The 21,359-nt window shown below is 37.2% G+C and overlaps 1 protein-coding gene across 1 annotated transcript; it reads left to right on the top strand.

Annotated features, from left to right (window-relative positions):
• The first annotated feature begins 11,464 nt into the window (after positions 1–11,464).
• LOC129282467 (uncharacterized) lies at positions 11,465–21,078 on the top strand. Its single transcript, XM_054918363.2, has 6 exons — positions 11,465–11,495; positions 14,827–14,921; positions 15,393–15,585; positions 16,587–16,686; positions 17,650–17,905; positions 18,900–21,078. The coding sequence occupies exons 2-6, from the start codon at positions 14,832–14,834 to the stop codon at positions 19,206–19,208; spliced, it is 948 nt and encodes a 315-aa protein (XP_054774338.2). The 5' UTR covers positions 11,465–11,495; positions 14,827–14,831; the 3' UTR covers positions 19,209–21,078.
• Positions 21,079–21,359: the final 281 nt, after the last annotated feature.

The raw sequence follows: 21,359 nt of genomic DNA, 5'->3' as shown, positions 1-21,359 counted from the left end.
ATTGTGGCGTGAGAAAGTGTCTTGGATCTGATCATTATGTCGTGGAATTTGATATATCCAAACAAAGGCCAGCCAAACAATCAATTGTTTCTACAACCCGAAAATACAGAAATATTGATATGGATAGTTCTAAAAGTGATCTTTTAAATGAGTTCTCTAAATTAGACATCAATGACGCAAGTAATGTCAATACAGTCTATGACGCTTTTGAGAAGATTATTTTGAAGGTCATTAATTCGCATGCTCCACCAACTACCAGAGTGAGAACTACTCGACCTTTTTGTCCGTGGTATAATGATGAGATTAGAGATGCCCGTCGGGTTTGGCGTAGGTTAGAACGAAAGTGGCAAAAACATACCTCTGATGAAACTCGTAAGACTTATAAAAAACAACATATCAAAGTAAACAAGCTAATAATTAGTACTAAGGAGACTTTCTACAAGACTAAATTAACAACTGCTGACAGTAAGACCATGTTTAAAATTTTGAATAGCTTAATAAAGGGAAGAAAGTCTTACCTGTTTGTGACGATTATGATAAATTGAGCAACTCTTTTGCTGACATTTTTTCACGATAAAATTGCAAAGATTGGACAGTGAATTGGTGGTCAAAATTTAGAGTTCGACTCACACACTCAAGTTAATGTTGATACTCTAAATGAGGATGCAGTCATGACAAAATTCAAACTTGTGTCAGAGGAAAATGTTAGAAAAATTATCTGCAAACTTCCAAATAAATCATGTTCGCTTGAGGTTATTCCAACATGGCTCTTGAAACACAATGTACAGTGTGTCTCTAAAAAAGTCAACCCATCTTCAACGGCAAATTTTCAGAAAACTAAAAAATATTTACACATTATTTGTCATGGTTAGCTAGTCCAATAAGTCTTATTAATAAGTCTTATTAGGTTATCTAACTCTCATGCATGACTGAGCATGATTCAACTTAGTGAACTGGGGTCATATCATCACTATGGCAAGTTATTTCTTGTTATTTTCATGCATTCAAGGCCTATTTGAAGTTAAACTCAGTGGTTCCGTGATCAGCATACTTTCTCACATTGTACCAGATGGCCCTTTTGTTGGAGGCTGCCTCTCGGGGAACTGCACCCGAAAAGCCTCTTGAACTTCCACGAAACTTCTTGTTTCCTGGTATTGAGTTACCAGGAATACTCTCTGCTCAATTGTCAATTGTACCATGTTTGGAAAGCATGTGAAGTGTGCCTGTGTTAGGAACAACCTTTGCTGAAGTTGTTATGAAATTATAGGCCTAACATGTGACCAAAATTTAACTTACAATAGGCCTTGAATGCGTGACAATAGCAATAAATAACTTGCCACAGTGATGATTTAATCATAGGCCTAACATGTGACAAACATTTAACTTTAAATAGGCCTTGAATGCATGAAAATAACAAGAAATAACTTGCCACAGTGATGATTTGACACCAGTTCACTAAGTTGAATCATGCTCAGTCATGCATAAGAGTTAGATAACCTAAGTGATATAATTGGACAGAGGACTTATTGGACTATCTAACCATGAAAAAATAATGTGTAAATATTTTTTAGTTTTCTGAAAATTTGCCATTGAAGTTGGGTTTACTTTTTTTAGAGACACGCTGTATATCACCTATAATTCCACCACTAACAGCTATAATTAATTTATCTCTCACTTTTCGTGAGTTCCCTGTATCTTTAAAACAAGCGATTATTACACCTGTCATTAAAAAGCATCTCTTGATATGAATCACTTAAATAATTATAGACCAGTTTTCAATCTCAAATCCTTTAAAAAAATTATGGAAAAGTTTGCAATGTCTCAATTACACACTCATACATGTCAGACAATAAATTACTGGATCCATATCAGTCCGCATACAAACCACAACATGGCACTGAAACTGCTCTTCTACTGAGAGTTAAAAATGACATTCTGTGTGCTTTGGATAACCGCAAAGCTGTATTTGTAATTGTTTAGATCTTAGTGCCGCTTTTGACAGGATTGATTTTGATATTAATGACAAAAGACTCACACATTGTTTTGGAATTCATGGAAATAAACATACCTTAGAGTTTGGTGTGCCACAAGGATCTGTGGTTGGCCCAGGAATGTTACACACTATACATATCCACTTGGTAAAATAATCGAGAGTTACAACCTAAAATACCATATCTATGCAAATGACGCTCAAATTTATATTGAATTCGATTAAAAAATACCTGATGACAATGTCATTGCATTGCATAAGCTTCAAGAATGTATTAGATAATTAAAATCATGGATGACTGTCAATAAACTGAAGCTGAATGAAGAAAAAACAGAGTTCTTTATAGCAGCTTCTACCCATAATATGAATTATCTTAATAATGTTTCCTTGGATGTTTGTGGTACACAAATAATTCAATAATAATCTTGGTGTCTATTTTGATAATAACATGATTATGTCAAATCATGTTTGCCCTCTTGCACGCTCCTTGAATTTTAATCTGCACAATATTGGAAGCATACGTCGCTATATCGATGAAAATACGCGTAATCATGTAGTTAGATCACTTGCTCTCTTACGTCTAGACAGCTGTAATTCACTCCTATACGGCATTACTGTTAAAGTCATTAAAAATTGCAGACCATTCAAAATAGATCAGCTAGACTAATTTTTAAGGTAAATCGTAGGGAACATACTTTACCATTATTACAGCAGTTGCATTGGCTTCCAAACTCTGAACGCATTGTTTTCAGGATTCTTGCTCTTGTTTTTAAAGCACGTATGGGGGAAGCTCCTGGTTATCTATCAGACATAATCAGTAATTATATTCATATGGGCAATAATACTATATTTCTTAGATCACATGCTGGCCAATACCTCCTTACACGCAGAAGAAGTTTTAGTTCATATGGTGATAAAGCATTTGCTAATTTTGTGCCCAAATTATGGAATAAACTGCCTGTAACACTAAGATCTGCTGACAAGTTCAAAATTTTAAAATCTCTGCTTAAAACACATTTATTTGCTCGTTGAATTTTTTCTTCTTATATGATAATTTTTGTGTAACTATTAGTTTGAATATTCATGTTTAGTTCTCTTTCGTAAGTTGGTTTTTGTTAGGGTTTAGCTTAGGCCTGGTGTTTTTAGAGCCCTTGTGAGTTATGAACCTGCCGGATTGCCTTCTGGGCAAGTTCCTTAAACTGCGGGTGAACAGGGCATTAAGGTCAGGCACCCGTCCCCGTAGATATATTTTTAATCGCTTTTTAATGTAATTTCATTATTATTATTAGTTATTTATTGTAAAGCGCTTTTATCATATTTTGGTAACGCGCTATATAAGTACCTGTTATGTATGTATGTATAAAATAAAAATAAAACGGACGCATTAATCTGTCGCACAAAACAATGTACTTTTACAAAATGAGATAGTTATGTTATTTTATGAATTCATTTTGTGATTTCATAATTCTTTCATTGTATCATAATTATAATCTACATTTTCTCTGAATACTCGATGTGAAAATTCAAGTTATTTTGTTTATAAATGCAGTTTCAGAGTGAATGTATGTAAGTCTTTTTTCACTCATGTTTCGTCCAAAATTGAAGGCGATATTATTAGGACAGAAGAAATGATTTAACCTAATTATTATGGAATGGTACCAGCATGATTATCATACATTTCTGGATTGTTGCCTACAATTAAACATAAATTTGATTTTTGTTTAACCTGCATAGCAGATTGAGACTATCGGCCCCGCTTTTCCGACGGCGGCGGCGGCGTCAACTTCTTCTTCCTCCGGTTATATCGGAGATCAACAGCAGGGTGCTGCTTAAAGAATGTCCATCAGCAGTTAATGGTTACAGAGAGGAAAGAGCTGTAATACGGCTAATATGGAGTTTATAAAGGAAAGTCAATGTAAGCAAAATAAGCTCAACATATAGTTGGGAGGTGAGGTAAAGAGAGCATGGGAGTAACACCGCTGTTGTGAGTGCATCTCCTTTGGTTGTATCATAGAGGGAGTAAATTTCATCTGGCAGGCGTTTACTTATTGCAGAATTCTTGTTTGTGAGTGTCTAGGTGAATACATGATGCTGTAAAATGGACAATGTCTTCTGTTTCTTTCTTGCAGAGCCGGCATTTGACTATTGTGGTCTTCTCTAATTTTACAAGCCTTGTTTGCACTGGATATGTCTGGCTTAGTAGCTTTGCTCTAACAATTACTGCTTGCCTGAGAAATCTCGAGCTGCCACAGCGGGGATACAGGTGGTAGGGGTTCCGAATGTTGTTGGAGGTCCAGAATGAGAGCGTTTTCTTTGCTTGGATCGCCTCCAAGGTATCAAGTATGATCACGTTGTTTACTGCCGTTTTTACTGTTTTCTTCCATTGGAAGTAAGGAATCGGGTCCAGTGTAAGTGAGTGAAGGTCTGGTTGGTTATATTTCAAAAGGATGGTTTGGCAGGCTCTGATTGTGACCGTTTGCTTGGAGAGGGCATGAAGAAAGGTGCGATATTCGAAGCGTTCGTGAGGGAGGACAAGCAACTTTCCTATCAACTGAAGCTTCACAACATCCACTTGCGCGCTGATAGGTATTAGTCCAGTCAGAAGGTGTACCGATTCATCAGCTGCAGACTTTGGTAGGCCAAGAATCTGCTTGAACAGTTGAAGCTGTGACTGGTCGAGTCTCTTTGGCATACCCTTTGTAAAGTTAATGACTGCTGCTCCATAGAGCATGCGGGTGACACAGTACACTCTCCATAATGCTGCACAGTGTTGTGGTAGGATGCCACCTGTATATGCACCAGCTGCAGTGATAGAATAAAAGGTTTTCAGTCCTTTGGCAATCATGTCCTCAGTTATATCTCTCCTTGTGCTACATGTAGCTTTTGTAATGACAAAATGAGGATGCATTTGTGCAGTTTGCACTAGGTCCTCTACCAGATGCCAGGCATATTGCCGTGAGGTATGTTTACCAATGTTGAAGGCAATGATGCAGCTTTTGGATGGATTGATTCTGTATTTCCATTCGTTTGTATAGCTGTTTGTGACATCAAGCATAGATTGTAGTTCACTTGGTGAATTACTTAGAAGGGCTACATCACCAGCAAGGACTAGAAGACCAGAATATCGACCTAGTAGATTACAGCCAAGATTCCTGCTACGTAGATGCTTGATGAGTGCATCAATGAATGTAATGTAGAGGAGTGGAGATCAAACTCCCCCTTGCCTTACTCCTTGACGAATTGGGAAGGGCTCACTTGCTACATCATACAAAAGGACTTGACTCTGAAGAAGTTTGTACAGAGAGTGGATCCTATTAATATGTACAGGATGAATGTTTGTGGCCCCTAGCTTATGCCAAACTTTATCAAAAGATTTCTCAGCATCTAGGAGTGTACATGTAACATAAGTGTGGATTTTCTTTGCAGAATTAAGTTCAATTATGAGTTCGAGACAACATGAGGTCAGGATGCAGGAGTGATGTTTTTGGAAACAAAACTGAAGTTCATCTGGAATATTTTTTTTTTTCAAGGGAACGCTGGATCCTTGGTTTAAGGGCAAGTTCAATCAATTTGCACAAAGTATAAGTCAGAGTTATTCTACGATAGTTTCTTGGGTCTTTCACACTTTGGCCTTTCCCTTTGTGTAGAGGAAGGACACGTCAATTCTTCAGACTTGAGGGGTGAATGACGATACCAAGAAGGAGTTGAAAACTCCTTGCAGTTACACCATGATATTGGATGTGTTCTGGAAAGATATCGCCAGGTCCACTAGCTTTCCCTTTCTTGAGGCTGGTGATGGCTACATCAAGCTCATGAGGTAATAAGGGCTGATTCCTGTAGCATTGGGACAACGTCATTCAGTTCAAATTGATCATTAATTGTTATCTGAGAGATTTCGGCATTCGATGCAGGTTGATCCAAATCTGTGAAGCAGCACTTCCAACCAGCGGCTACATCTCCTTTCTCGTATGTGTAGCCTTGGTTCTCAATCACTTTTGTTTGTCGTTTTGTGTTGTTGGTTCTTTGCCTCTTAATCAGCTGGTAGAAGAACCTGGAATTTCCCGTTGATGCAGATTCGATGCTGGACAGGAGCCTATGATCTACGGCACATGCCTGTCTCAACCTCTGTCTGAATACTTTCTTCAAAAGGAGGTAGAAATAATGCAGAATTACTCCAATGGGCTTTCCATTGTCTTTCCAGCGTTTCCATGCATGGTTTGCTTCGGAACATGCTTCAGCATCTTGCGTTGACCATTCTGCTTTACCAAGACGTTTTTGGCAAGGTTTACTGTGAGTGAGATATTTTGACTGCTGAAGCATCGCTTGGGAGAGAGACAACAGGATTGATTCAGCCTCCTTACCAAGAATTTCACTGTCATAGTGTTGGTAAATAGATCCATTGCTATCTCTTCTATAGGTACCGTGTAGAGTTCCTGGAGAGTATTGTGATCAACTTGATCCCATTTTATTTTTATTCTGGCAACTTTTTCTGGTTTGTGAGGGGAAGAGCTTGGCCACTTCTTTTTCTCCTCAAGAGAGGTCTGAGGAGTACTAGGATCCCATGTGAAGGTGACTGGAAAGTGGTCGGATATGTTCAAAGGATCATCCTCCTTTAAAGATACAACTCCAAATCGTGATAGCGCAAATAAAGGTATCAGGAATCCATCAATGTTTGACCTCTTCTTCCACCATCCGATTGAAAGGTAAGTTGTTCAGATGTACAGTGATCCTCTGTGGTACTCAGGCAAACAGGAGAGTTCATAAAAGACATTAGATATCCCAGTGTCTTTTAATTGTTCTGATGTACTGTGTCAGCATTAAAATCTCCAGCAATCACTACAGGGGTTAGATTGTTTGCCTGGTACACATAAGTGTCTGGTAAGTGCGTGATGGTTGCTAGACAGACCTGGTACTCTGTGAGATCAGCAGATGAGGTGCCGCTCGGAATGTAACAATTAATAAGGAGTATTCTTTCATTCGAAGGTGCAAGGTTGAGATTGGCTGCTATAAATCTCGGTGACTGTATGTCAGGATGGTCAATGGTTTCCTGGTGGACGTCTGAATATACTGGATATGGTGGGAAATTATCTTGTAATGAAAGAGAACTCACTCGCAATTTGTTACCATTGGGTGCTTGAGCGCCATTCTTTGGGTAAAATGTACGACTTGAGACTGTCATAGGCTCATTTTCTCTTGACAGCCATGAGGGTGGTGGGAGGCAAGGCCTATGTTTGGTCGGTGAATGCTTATGTCTCTCTTCGTATTGCCTGACAGAGGCATGCTGCACATGGCTTGCAGTTGTACGAATGGAAGATTTCTTGTAAGACGTCTGACCTGGTGATAAGGAAGGATTACCTTTTATTGCTCCAGGGCAATCATTTTCCATTCGTCGCTGGCTAACCTTTCCTTCCTCCTGTACTACATGTACATCAGATGTATCTGTGACAAGGGGTGCAAACCTATTGCTAGTTGGTAAAGAGTAGGCATACATGCCATGAAGATAAGTATTTACGGCTTTGATTTTGACCACTCTTGTTTGCATGGGAGTAAGGGCGATGCAGATCTCAATACAATTTTTTAGATATAGGGCATAGAGATAGTCACTGTCCATAGTCACCTGTCATATCAGACGGGTCAATTTACGACCAAAAATACCCTTATCCGGAACAAATTGCAACAAATGATTTTTCACCGGTTTTTTGTACTATTTGACCTCAGGAATTACATACTAAAAATCTACCAAGATTGCCGCCATTCACTGAAAATGGATACAACTGACTCATTATCCACCCTAGAATCCTATTTCGGTTCATAATCCATGGTCTAGGGGTAGAAACAATTGTTGATACAGGCTAAAGTGAATTATAACCCCTCCAGTATACCTGCCAAATCCAAGATGGCGCCCAAAATGGCTGCCGTAGACTGAAAATCCACAATTCATCGAAGTGGCTTTAATTTGGTTTTTATTCTATGGTTTTTAGGGTGAAGTAGTACATTGGAACAAGTTACAAGGACAGCCAGTGGTCTGGTGTGTCCAAAAATCCAAGATGGCTTCCAAAAATGGAGTTTAAAATGGCTGTTGATAATTAAAATGGACATAGTTCATTTCATATCCGCCTGGGATATAATGACTTTTGGTGTCTATACCATGTTTTCAATGGTCAAATAAGAGATTGGGACAAGTTATAATGACATGGAGTGGTCCAGTATGTTCAAAAATCCAAAATGGCTTCCAAAAATGGAGTCTAAAATTGTTGTTGCTACTTTAAAAAATCGACATAGTTTGTTCAATATCCAGAAATATGATTTTTGTGTCTATGCCATGGTTAAATGGGTCAAATATTACATTGGGACAAGTCACAAGGAAAGTCGGTGGTCTGGTATGAGCAAAAATCCGTGATTGGTTCCAAAGATTGATTCTGAAATGGCTGCTAATATTTAAAGCTGACATAACTCATTTCATTTTAGCCTGGGAGATGTGACATTAATAACTAAACTACTGGTTTCAAGGGTCAATTTATACTTTAGAGCAACTTACAAGGACAGTCAGTGATCTGATATGTCCACAAATCAAAGATGGCTTCCAAAATTGATCTTAAAGATAGGCTGGTTATTCTTAAAGCGGACATAGCTCATTTCATATCGGCCTGGGAGATGTGATTTTGGTATCTAAACCACTGGTTTCAAGGGTCAATTAATACTTTAGAGCAAGTTTCAGGGACAGTCAGTGGCCTGGTATGTCAAAAAATCTAAGTTGGTTTCCAAAAATTTATTCTAAATTGACTGCTGTTACATAAAGCTGACATAGCTTATTTCATATCGGCCTGGGAAATGCGATTTTGGTGTCTAAACCACTGGTTTCAAGTGTCAAAATAATTCATTAGGACAAGTTTTAAGGACAGTCAGTGATCTGGTATGACCAAAAATCCAATATGGCTTCCAAAAATTGATTCTAAATTGGCTGCTGATACTTAAAAGTGGCATAGCTCATTTTATATCCGCCTGTGATTTGATTTCGGTGTCTAAACTATGGTTTTAAGGGTCATATCATATATTAGGACAAGCTACAAAGACAGTCAGTTATCTAGTATGTCCAAATTTCCAAGATGGCTTCCAAAAATGGAGTAAAAAAAATGTCTGATGTTCCTTAGAAAAGGACATAGTTTGTTCAATACCTCTCTGGGGAATATGAGTTCGGTGTGTAAACCATGGTTTAAAGGGTCGATTAATACACTAGGGTAAGTTACAAGACAGTCAGTTGTTTGTATGTTTAAAAAATCCAAGATGACTTCAAAAATGGGGTTTAACTTGACTGTTGTTACTTAAAATTATACATAGTTTATCAGAAATACACCTCGGAGGTATGATATTACTGTCTACACTAGAGTTTAAAGGGTCAAGTAATACATTGGGTTAAATTGAAAGGACAGTCAGATGTCAGGTATGTCCGAAAATTAAAGATGGCTTAAATGACTGTTGTTACTTAAAATTGGATATAAAACATTACAAATACACATTGGGGATATTATTTTGGTATCTACACTAGGGTTTCAAGGGTAAGAAAATACTTTGGGACTGGTTACCATGATATGCAGTTATCCATTTAGCCTTAAAATCCAAGTTGGCTGTAAAAATGGGTTTTAAAGTGACTGTTGTTACTTAAAAATTGACACAGTTCATACAATATCCATTTGTGAGAATTAATCTTGGTGCCTACACTTAAATGCATTGGGATAAATTATCATATTGTTTCATGAATTGGTAACAGCACCCATTTCGATGAAATTTTTGAATCCGCCATGGATTTTTTTATACAAAATGGAATACTAACCATCCTTTTAACTTGTCCGAATGTATCATTTGACCCTTATTCCAAAATTTAAACACCAACATCACTTCTTACAGATAGATATTGTAGAACTCTGACCATTATTGAGTGATATAAGTCGTTTTAGATGCCTTTTTAAAAAACCCTCTTGGATTTTTAGGCAAACTGGACAACTGCATATTCATGTAACCAGTCCAAACGTATTATTTGAACCATGAAACCATTGTGTGGACACCGAAATCATATCTCCTTGGTGGATTTTAAATGAACTATGTCAAATTTTAAAGTAACATCAGTCATTTTAGACTCCGATTTTTTTAAAGCCATCTTGAAATTTCGACATACTGGACCACTGACTGTCCTTGTAACTAATTTTCTGACTTTTAAAACCTTGGTAAAGACATGAAATCATATACCCTTGATGGATATTATATAAGCTATATCCATTTGCAAATACCAGCGGCTAATTTATACTATTTTTTAAGCCACTGTGGACCTTTGGACACACTTGACCACCCATCGTCCTTGTAACTTATCCCAATGTATTATTTGACCCATTTAACCACGGTATAGGCAAAAAAATCATATTCCCAGATATTGAACAAACTATGTTGTTGTTTTTTAAAGTAGAAACAGCATTTTTTAAATCCATTATTGGAAGCCATCTTAGATTTTTTAACATACTGGACCTCTGACTGTCCCTGTAACTTGTCCCAATGTATTATTTGACAATTGAAAGCATGGTCTAGATACCGAAATCATATCTTCCAGGTGAATATTATATGAGCTATGGCCATTTTAAGTATTAACATCTATTTTAAACTCAATTTTTGGAAGCCATCTTGGATTTTTGGACACACCATGCAGACCACTGGCTGTCTTTATAACTCGTCCTGATGTACATGTACTACTTTACCATCAAAACCATTGAATACAAACAAAATTAAAGCCACTTAAGTAAGTAATATATGAATTTTGGGGTTTTTAGCCTCCGTCAGCCATTTTGGGCGCCATCTTGGAATTTCCTGGTACCATGGTGTGCTAATATTCACTCTAACTTGTATCAATACATTCGTTTACCCACTGGACCATGGAATATAAACCATGGAATATGAACCAAAATAGGATTCTAGGGTGGATAATGAGTGAGTTATATCCATTTTCAGTGAATGGCGGCAACTTGGACGCCATCTTAAAAATAACTACTTTCCCATATGCGGATTTTGGTAGATTTTTAGTATGTTATTCCTGAGGTCAAATAGTACAAGAAACCGTTGAAAAATAATTTGTTGCAATTTGTTCCGGGTCAAACCATATATTGACCCGTCTATATGAAAACATGGTTTATGGGCAAATTTTGGTCCGGCGTGCAGGTACAAATCGAAAAACACAAACGGAATCCAGTGGTGTCACATATTTGGTCTACAAACCTGTTTCTCCAATGCAAGGGTCAAAATGAGAAACATGCATTTCTGGGAGAGAAATGCTGGGAGAGCTTTTGGTAATTTTTCTCGGTTTATCGTGATTTATCGCGAAATGTCCATGGGAGCTAAATAAGCCTCCAACTTAATTTATTTTTTACTGTTGACTTATTTGGATTTCAATGATAAAACATTGTACCACTCTTTATTTCCTTTTCAGAGTGTTCTACAAATGACTCGAATTGCCCCCCAAAAGGTAAGTTTTTCGTTAAATCAGACACAGCTCAATTTGAATAAAGGAAAGTTCACCCATACAATAATTGGTTGTATAATAATAATAAAAAGAACACTGCTGTAGGCTTCGTAGAAATATATCAGAGAATAAACGAAACGTAAAATTTCTTCTTTTTTTTTGGTTGATGATGTCATGTTCGAGCAGCTTCCCCATACATCGTGAAATACGAATTCTATATTTTTATTGGAACATGATGAATATGAAATATTTTTCATGAAGAGTATACAATGATGTGTCTGAGGAAATAGCCCCCGAACGAATAAAATCCCTTCAAAATAATTATAAACGAAAGGGCCGGTTCGCCTGTGACACCACAAAAACTTCAACAATTTAAATTTTTATTTTTAACGAATTTTCATCAAACATTTCCCAATATTTTTTCTGCTTTTATCAAAACCTACATATCGTTAGAATGATGCAATGGCATTGAAAGTATCAGAAAAAGAAGGTCAGTTTGTCTCAACACCCTATGTGTCAGTATGCCTAATCGGTTATTTGCTGCTTTTTTTAAGAGAGAGATATTGAATTGCTGACGTGCTGCATTTCTCGATCGGCTCTTGTAGTATAGATCTGGTGTGAATTTCTTCAATTACTGAATTCTCAAAACATAATTAATTTTCTATGTATTTTATTATTTTTCGAGCAGTTTATTTTCAATTGGTTTTTTCGATGAACTTTGTCGGAGAAACTTTTTCGATCATAAATATCATAAAAGGAATCTGTTCAAAAACGACAAAAGTAAAAATATTCATACGTTTATGATTTTTTTTAATTTTGAGGCAAAATTCACATAGTGTAGCGAACGGTGCAAAGCCTGTCGAGCAGATGCACACAGGTTTTCCATATGCGCACAAATCAATGCACTTTTCCAATTTGAGGTAATAATGTTACTTTATAATGTATTCACTTTATGCATTCATGATTCTTTCATTGTATCATATGAGCTACATTCTCTCACTGTTTTGTTGTAAAAGTTTAAATAATTTTTTAGATATAAAGGCGGTTTCAAAGTTATGTTATGTACATGTTTATCCCCTTATCAATTGTTTTCTTCCTAAATTGATTGTTATATTATTGCGACAAAGAAATACTGAAACCTAGTTTTACTACATACCAACATTGTATTAGCGTTTTACAATCGGCAAAAGTTGGTTACATCCCAGAGGCATTTTTACAAGCCATGTCAGCACCTGATGACATCAACTGTCATGTTAGAGAAAGCAGTATACTCCAATGATCATTGACTACGCATGGAAAGGTTGTACACAGACCCTCAAATAAACTTCCAACGTATAAATAGCGACTTTTCGCATTTGCTACGGAGAAACTCTCTACAACGCGCCGATTTCCTTTGAAAATGCAAGCCAAATCACAATGGAGAGCTGAGGGGCTTTTGTTGAAAATTGGTGGACCGGGTAAGCATCTGAATCTCTTGGCTCTGGACAACGACATATTTGCAATTGTTCGTCCGGTGTAAATCTCTGGATGATCTGCTGCCCCAGTCCACCGACTTTCGACAAAAGCCTCTCAGCTCTCCGTTGTGATTTGAACTGCATTTTCAAAGAAATCGATGCGTTGTATATACAGAGATACGTGTCTCCGTAGTAAATGCGACTTATACGGCGGAAATTTCTTTTGGGGTCCGTGAATAACCTTTGCATGACGTGATCATAATTTTCAAGTTGAAATAAATTAAACGGACGAGGGAAACATTATACAGAAAAAGTTATTGTGACCCAATATTCATTTCAATGGCATTTGTATTAGTTTCAATCAAGAACAGGAACCATGGAGGCGATCAGCATCGACACGATCAAAATTATGTCGACAATTAAGAATTTTTGTTTTACATACTGCTGCTAGATTTTCGAATTCGTACTAAATTATCGTTTAAATCTTTTGACTTTAATGATCTTAAGTGTATACGATTTAAACGTTCATATATGAATTATTGTTGATTTACATAAATTAACATACTTTTGCATGGAAACAGGATTTTAAATAGCATGTGTTGCTGGGAAAATTGAAGCTTTTGGGCTGATAGAGGTATTCAAAACTGTTGCTTCTTTTTATTCCATTTTACTAATTAATACCTATTGACACATAGATTCATGCAAAATTACTGCTAAATTACATAAATTTACATATTTTGCATGAAGACAGGATTTTCATTATCATTTAACGATTGAGAATTTTGAGAGGTCGAACGTGTTTTAAAAGGGCTTGTAAATCCATATACAGTGCGTATCAAAAAAGTTTACACTTTGAAAAAGCCCTGGAAATTCAAAAATATACAACATGTGGGTAATATTTTCACATATAATCTTGGGTTTGGGTCCCATCTATCCAATGAAAGTAAAAGTTTTGACAGAATTTTACACTTGAGTGAGCACTGTCCATTTTTGTAAAGCTCGCAGAAATCTGTTTGCGCAGAAATGCTCGTTTTCACGCTGTGTCAAGGGGAACGGGCCAAATCAAACTTACCCTGCGAAACATTTATCATACATTTCCCTCGCACGTTTAGTCAATTGAAATAAAACGGATACATTCAAGCATTTTGTAACAATTTTGCCACCCAAATTGAAATTTCAACATTTAGTAGGCACAACCTTTACCCTTTTTGTGCCTGCTGGATCTGAGGACATAACTGAATCTGAACAAAAGTTTATATCAGACATCTCCAGCATTTTTTCACTGAGTTTTTATCATTTAAAGTGGGTTTACATTTAATACTTGTTTCTAACCACACTTTTCCCAAGCTTGACAATGATTAACAAAATTAAAATCAAGCCTAAGCCATTTCATGTAAATCACAGCTCAGTGTAAAGCAAATATCGTCTCGATGGCCTCGGTGTGTGGGGGAGTGGGGTGGGGCGCAAGTGTTTTGGGCAAGGAAATAAGTTTAAAAATGTAAAAGTTATCTTTAAATCAATTTTACTAGCTAAATTCCATAATTTCTTCATGATTAAGGTCTACTTTTATTTGCATAACTAATTCAAAGTTCTGCGCAAATCATTTTTCACTAAATTTTCAAAAGTAAGTGGTGCTCACTCAAGCGAAAATATTTTTCGATAGTTATATCGTCATTTGCTTAAATGGATCTGTACCAATGTTAAAATGTGGAAAAATCTTCAGGATATTACAAATGTATAATTTTACAGGATTTTTTCAAAGTGTAAACTTTTTTTGATACGCACTGTATACATGTAGACATGATAAAAGTTGGTTTCCATTTTTAAACAACACCACTTCTTTAAACAAGGCTTGTAAGTTCCATTTCTTTTTTTTTAAGCATCAATGTTGGGTGATTTCATGGGTGAAAACGGTGTTAGAAAACGTGCAGCTATTCCTACTGGTTCATCAGCCGTTCAAAGCCTACAGGACAGGGTAAGTATGGGAAAATGAATTCCTTATGAAGTATTATGTCCATTTCACTCATAACCATTCATTATTTGTATACTATCATGTTATGGAACATTGACGCAGTTCATGTCTGCGTTGTCACGAATAGGCAAGATCGAACCGTGTTAATGAGGGACCCCAAAATCATGCAAGTGCCATATAACAGCATAAAACTTCACTTTGAGTAGGGGCGATTTCTACTAGCTTGACTACAATGGGTTCAGTACCTGAAGAAAACTTTATGGTTTATTGGTTGGGCCTGATTTCACTCAAAGATTCAACACTTCTGTTATTTCTCTCGCACAATAATTACAAATATTGGAATATGCTTTATCAATCAGAATTAGAGGGCTCATGTATTAAACTCATATAGGCACTGTGCTGCATGCATTTCTACCTGCCTAGCAGACTGACCACTTACTATTATCACTAATTATTTTTTCGTTACCATAACAGATTGTGAAAGCTTTGGAAAGCCTACCAGAAGTTATCAGTGTAAACGGAACTGCAATTTCGGCAAATGATGACGTCATTGGTTTTATTACAGCAAGGATCAGACTCGATGTTACATTTAATGGTGACGTAACAATTCAACAGTTGATACCATTCCTGATATCTGCTATTGAGGATTCCGGGATTATCATTCAGAGTAAGTTTTAATTTGGTTTTGCCTCATGATAAGAATTCTTGTTAGCAGAATGGGGAAGTCATATCTCACAATGGACCGATTAGAAATAGATAATTAACGCGCGAGCCTTCTTTTGATAGAGTAACGACGTGTGACGTCATCAATTTTCAAATTCGTATTTCAGCATTTTTGATACCATATCTTGGTGGAGCATGATAAAATACCTCCACTAACAAAATTAGGTGCGAATCGGTCCATGGGGTCCTGAGATATGACCTCATGAATACGTAATTAGCCCAATTAAAGTCAATGTATTTGGCCCTGTTCCTAATTTATAGAACAAGGGTGCCGTCTCATAAAGCTGTTCGTAAGTTGAGAGCGACTTCAAGAACGACTGGTGAACCTTTCTTACGCGCTTAACTATTGCCAATGAATATACAATTTTCCACAAGAAAGGATCACCAGTTGTTCTTAAAGTCGCTCTTAATTTACGAACAGCTTTATGAAACACCCACCAGGCCCATGATACGTTGACTTCAATGGGGCTAATTATGTATTCATGAGGTGATATCTCAGCCCCCCATTGACCGATTGCAACAAATTTTCGCAGTGGGGGTATTTCATCATGCTCTACCAAGATATGGTATCAAAAATGCTAAAATGCAAAAATAAAAGTTTTTGTGACGTCATCACTTCGGTACTCTTTAAGGACACGCAGCCGTTTAAACAATAGCGTCTACCAATACGTTTTTTATTATTTATTTTCTTGGACTTGGTTATTGTTGGCCTCGTTGGCTGAATATGCCTTTCAATCTATATGCGTCAGATTTAGGGCAGCAAAATTAAGAACCAGACGATCTCTGTGTTATAGAATTTGTTATAATCAAAGTTGCAAATGTCCACACACACGTAATGACCTTATCAATAAGAAAATATACATATTCCACAGCCCCGGCTATCCCATCTTCCATAATAAACACGCAGTAATTTGTTTCATCCTTAAAATATTTTTTTACCCACAGGCCTTGATCTACTGACCAATCCCTGTTCCCTGGGAAATCCATGTATTGATGGATCTACATGCGAGAGGGTCGACGACACCTCTGCAGAAGTCCGCTGCATGTGAGTTTCCTGTGTGTATTTGGGACAGTAGAGAGTTTTCACACAACGACGCATAACGAATAAAAGAACGCAGTAAATATATTGAAAATGCCCGACAAATGACAATTAATAGCTGGGAGGGCTTTGCGAAACTTAATGAATAGGAACAGCACTTCCGTTGTAAGTTTCGGTGCTGACGAAAAATTGCAAATACATCGTTTGTTCAGAGTCCAACTGCTGTTTTGATTCACCAATTTTCGACAAAGAAAAAACAAAACAAATTACGACAAAGACCTCTTGGTTGACCTTTGTCATAAAGGACATTTAGCAATACATTTACTGTGTCCTTGAATACGTCGTATGGCGCGGAGCGAGACCTCTCTACCATCTAGTTGATTATTGATATGCATGTATAGGGATCGTCATCGAACGGCTGCCAACATGCTTTAGATTTGAAGCAGACGATTTTGCTATATAAAATATTTTATTATTTGATCCACACATTTCTGCACGCACATAATGACCTCAATAACATTAAGAGTTGATGTCTCTGTATTGGATATGAGCCATGTATCTCTGGGATATTATGATGAAAATTTGACTGAAAAATAGGATTATAAATAAGAGGCTACAAATCACAATATTACCTCTATCTTAAAATGTACTGTACATACATTTTCCCAAATAAAATACATGGAACTAATATTGCTAAAGGTAAACCAGAATTGCACATCGAGTTTCCAGGATTTAAGTGATTTATCATCTTCTGCGCCACACAGTTTGTGCAATATCAATGTCTAATCACGAACTGCTTCTTTCAGCTCATGGCCTTATTGAAGGCGGGACACGGTAGGATGAAAGTAGAAAAATATGAAGAGAATGTTAGAGCACAATGACGGTCACATGTTAGTGAGTTCATAAACTATCCGATGCGAGTCCATCTCTAATAGGTCCATGTGTATATATACGTTTTTATCTTCAAAGACAAGATATGGTCTCAACAAACACACCGGACACTGCCACAGTGCTCATTATCAGCCTCCCCATAATCGCCATCCTGACCATTTTCCTTTTCGTTGCCACGTGTTTCGTTTGCTTCGCTGTCCGCCGGAAGAGATGGGAGATGAGGCAAACGAATGGTGCTTATTCTTATGGAATACCGGGCTACTTCAGACGGCCAACAGGGGGTAATGGACGTCCTAGACCGCGAAGATACCCGATGGAGAATACTCTTTCACAGGTAGGTCTTGATGGATGATTACAGAGTTTCCAAGAAGAAGCGGCCATGCGTGTATGTATCTTTGCCGTAGTATTACCTCATATATGTGTGTAAGCATTTTTTTTAAATGAAAATTTCAATCTTTGCTGTATGCCATTTCCACATACGACGCTACATTATAAGGACGTCCTTACCACTGAAATACACTGAACAAATTTGCGCACAGGTCTTGAGCATTGATATAAAGATATAAAAAAACCGGATAGAGCGACAGGCGATGGGGGGGGGGGGCACATGAAACTGAAAAGTTCTCTAAAAGGACAAGCGCGCAAGAAATTTCACACTCTTTCTCTTGCGTGTACCTGTGTGTGTTGTTTCTTATATGATGGTATGGCCTACATTTGCTGTCAGTTGTGTCATGGAGTAATTATCTTGTAGCGTCAAGGTCGTGTGTGCGGCAGCATGCAACGAGCTATATCCAGGAGGGGGGGTCGATGGTCCAATGGGACAATTGCAGAATCTATACGATTTTACGATATAGATGGCGACAAACAGGAACAATGATAGAAAAGAAGAAATCGTGAATTCAACCAATTCAAGGACGCGGACCACGGCCGATTTTGGCAATGGTCTGCAAATTACATAGCTTTCCTACTGCCTTAGGTGACATAAAGCCATTCGAGGAAGTTCACCTGTTCCTGACATAATTTCTGGATAATATAAAATGTTGGTAACAGCTATCTAAGCAAGACAACTTTTAATCCTTGGAAAACGACAGCATAAATTTATGAAGGTATATTATGTATAAAATGGTTAATATAAACAAGACTTTTATAGATTTTCAATTTCCTTAGACAACTGAGGAATTGTCTTTATTGTGCGCCTGACGTGACTATCGTTTATCTTGTAATTTTGTATTATTATGCTGTGAATATAAATACTGGATAATTGTGTCGATTGGTAATATGATAACGCACCATGACAACAGTGGGCCTTTATCTATCAAACCTTTCAGCGTCGCATTTCTGAAAAGGCAGGCCGGAGGCGAAGCAGGAGTGTCGGCCCCGTGTTCCCGGCGCACACCGACCCTCGGTTCTTGCACGAAGTGAACGCCAAGCTTGAGATGGGATTATATTCTGGCATGGAAGACGACGCATCTCCCGGCTTCAAGTATCACTACGCGGTAGACGACAATGGGTTCTCGTACGGAAACCGAACCGGTGGTTACCATGGTTACTTAACAAATGGGCCCTACCAACATGGCGCCACGAAAAGGAGCGAACAGCGTAAAGGATTCAATGGAACACTGGACACGTACTTCTGACCGGGCTCCAAAGACATCACTTACTCCACATCTTCAACGATACACGATAAGTGAATATAGTGTATATAACCGCGAATTAGGCACATTTACACCTCATGCGATAGTCGATGATAATCCTTTCGGAGCAGACGCAACGCCCTGTCGATACAGACCAATAATTTGGACAGTTTTTAACTAGGCGTGTGTGTGCGCGCGCATGTGTGTGAGAGAGGGGGGGGGGGGTTATGTGCTGATAATAGCAAAACACCGGGCTAACTGTATAACTCATAGGAATTAACTTTTGTTCTTTTGAACCTCCCACCCTCAACACACACACACAATTATGGTTGCCATAATTTACAGTTATGAATGCCCTTAAAGCGGGTACATCTTTATCATGTATAGTGAAATGACGCAACAATATGAAATACTTATAAGAGGAGTTTACCTATTTAAGATTTGACCGACGAACAAACAGGTCATGTTCACATTACAACCAAAAATCAAATGCTTTGGTATAAATGAGTGAATGGTCGAAATTGAACAGGAAAATTTCAGTTTTACATGATTGTAAAATGAGAAGTATATATTATTGTTAATGTAAACATAGGACATTCCAATTGGGCGTGCAACCCCCCCCCCCCACACACACACACATCCACGTTCCATGTTTCGAGTGCACAATTAAACTTTTGTAGATATGTTAATGGTTTTAGCGTTTATTTTGAACAGTACTAAATTTAGGCCTATGTCTTCCGTAAGGTGCTCAAATGATAAACATTGTATAACTTTAAGTATAAGTATTTATTCATTGTCCATAAATGGAAATTATATTTGTTTAGTACTAATTACTTTGTAATTATGGAATCTAATTTTTTGGAATCACTCCGCCTTTTGTTAACAAATTTGTTACGTATGTGTACTCTATTGTAATAAATTATTTTTGTCTAAATAACATTGAAAAAATGCATTTGTTGAAATAGGAAGAAATGAACAGGGCCCTGTCCACGGAGGATTATTATATCGTTACTGGGGGTGCTGAGCATTGTCAAAGCAACCCCAGTAACGATAGATAATCCTCCGTTGCCAGGTCCCTGAAAATGAATGTTTATTTGAAGAAAAAAAATGAAATGTTGGTGGTGTTGCTGAAGATGAATCGTAAAAGAAAACGAATGCTAAAAATGAAGCATATGTATAATCACGAGAGGGGTGGTATTTTTACCATAGTTACACGAACGAAACTACCCTTTAGATAGTGAATAAGCACAAAAAAGCTTTAAAATCTCGACCCATTTGTTATTCTTTGTTTTTTTATTGTCATCATTTGAACCTTGTTAATTACAATTTTAATTCTACATATTTTAATCAGTCATACATTGCAGGAAACCCATATCAACAAGCGATGCTTTCTAGTGAGTCTCGCCTGTATAGCAGAGCGAGATTATTAAGCGCCGCTTTTCCATCGGCGCACAGTGAGCCAGGAGTGAGCAAAGGTGCGCCGAAAAAATGGTTTTGGGATATGAAATGAATTTTTTTTTTTTATGTTCTCAGCAAAGACAAGGTCCTCTAGAATATCACCATGCAATATTTTTCCAAGAAATTTTATCATTAGTCGCCCATCTTTCTGAATATTACCGGAAAATGACTCTTTGTGTTAATGACAATTTTTATTTAACGTTAAGGTATAATATCGAACATTGTTATATGTTATGTAAATCAATTTTCGCTTTTTATAATCAAACAGATTGGCTTGAATAATACGTATTTAGCGTATTATATTTTATTTTGTCCATTAGTAGGTTAGTCAAAGTAGAGTCATAGCGTACTCAGTCGACAATTCTATTTTTGTAACGATTGTAATAATGAAAACCAAATAAAAGTTTGGGTATTAAGAATCAAATGAGTCAGGTGTAATGATTTTGACTTCAAAATGTATTTTTGTAAAGAAGGTAATAATGAGAATCGGAATAAAAGTATGGGTATTAAGAAATCCATATTGACACACACACACACACACCCTTACACATATATATATATATATATTGTGAAGAAATGGATGAAGAGAACAATGGTAGGCGTGGCTTAAATCAAGGTTCCCCAGAGCTATCTGCCCTTTGGAAAAATTGGTGATGCCGAAAAAATGTCTCTGCTGAGAATCGAACCCGGGCCCCC

The sequence above is a fragment of the Lytechinus pictus genome, chromosome 19 (assembly GCF_037042905.1).
Source record: "Lytechinus pictus isolate F3 Inbred chromosome 19, Lp3.0, whole genome shotgun sequence".
Taxonomy (NCBI): Eukaryota; Metazoa; Echinodermata; class Echinoidea; order Temnopleuroida; family Toxopneustidae; genus Lytechinus; species Lytechinus pictus.
Note: the sequence above shows the minus strand (reverse complement) of the source record. Positions and strands in the feature narration are given on the sequence as shown.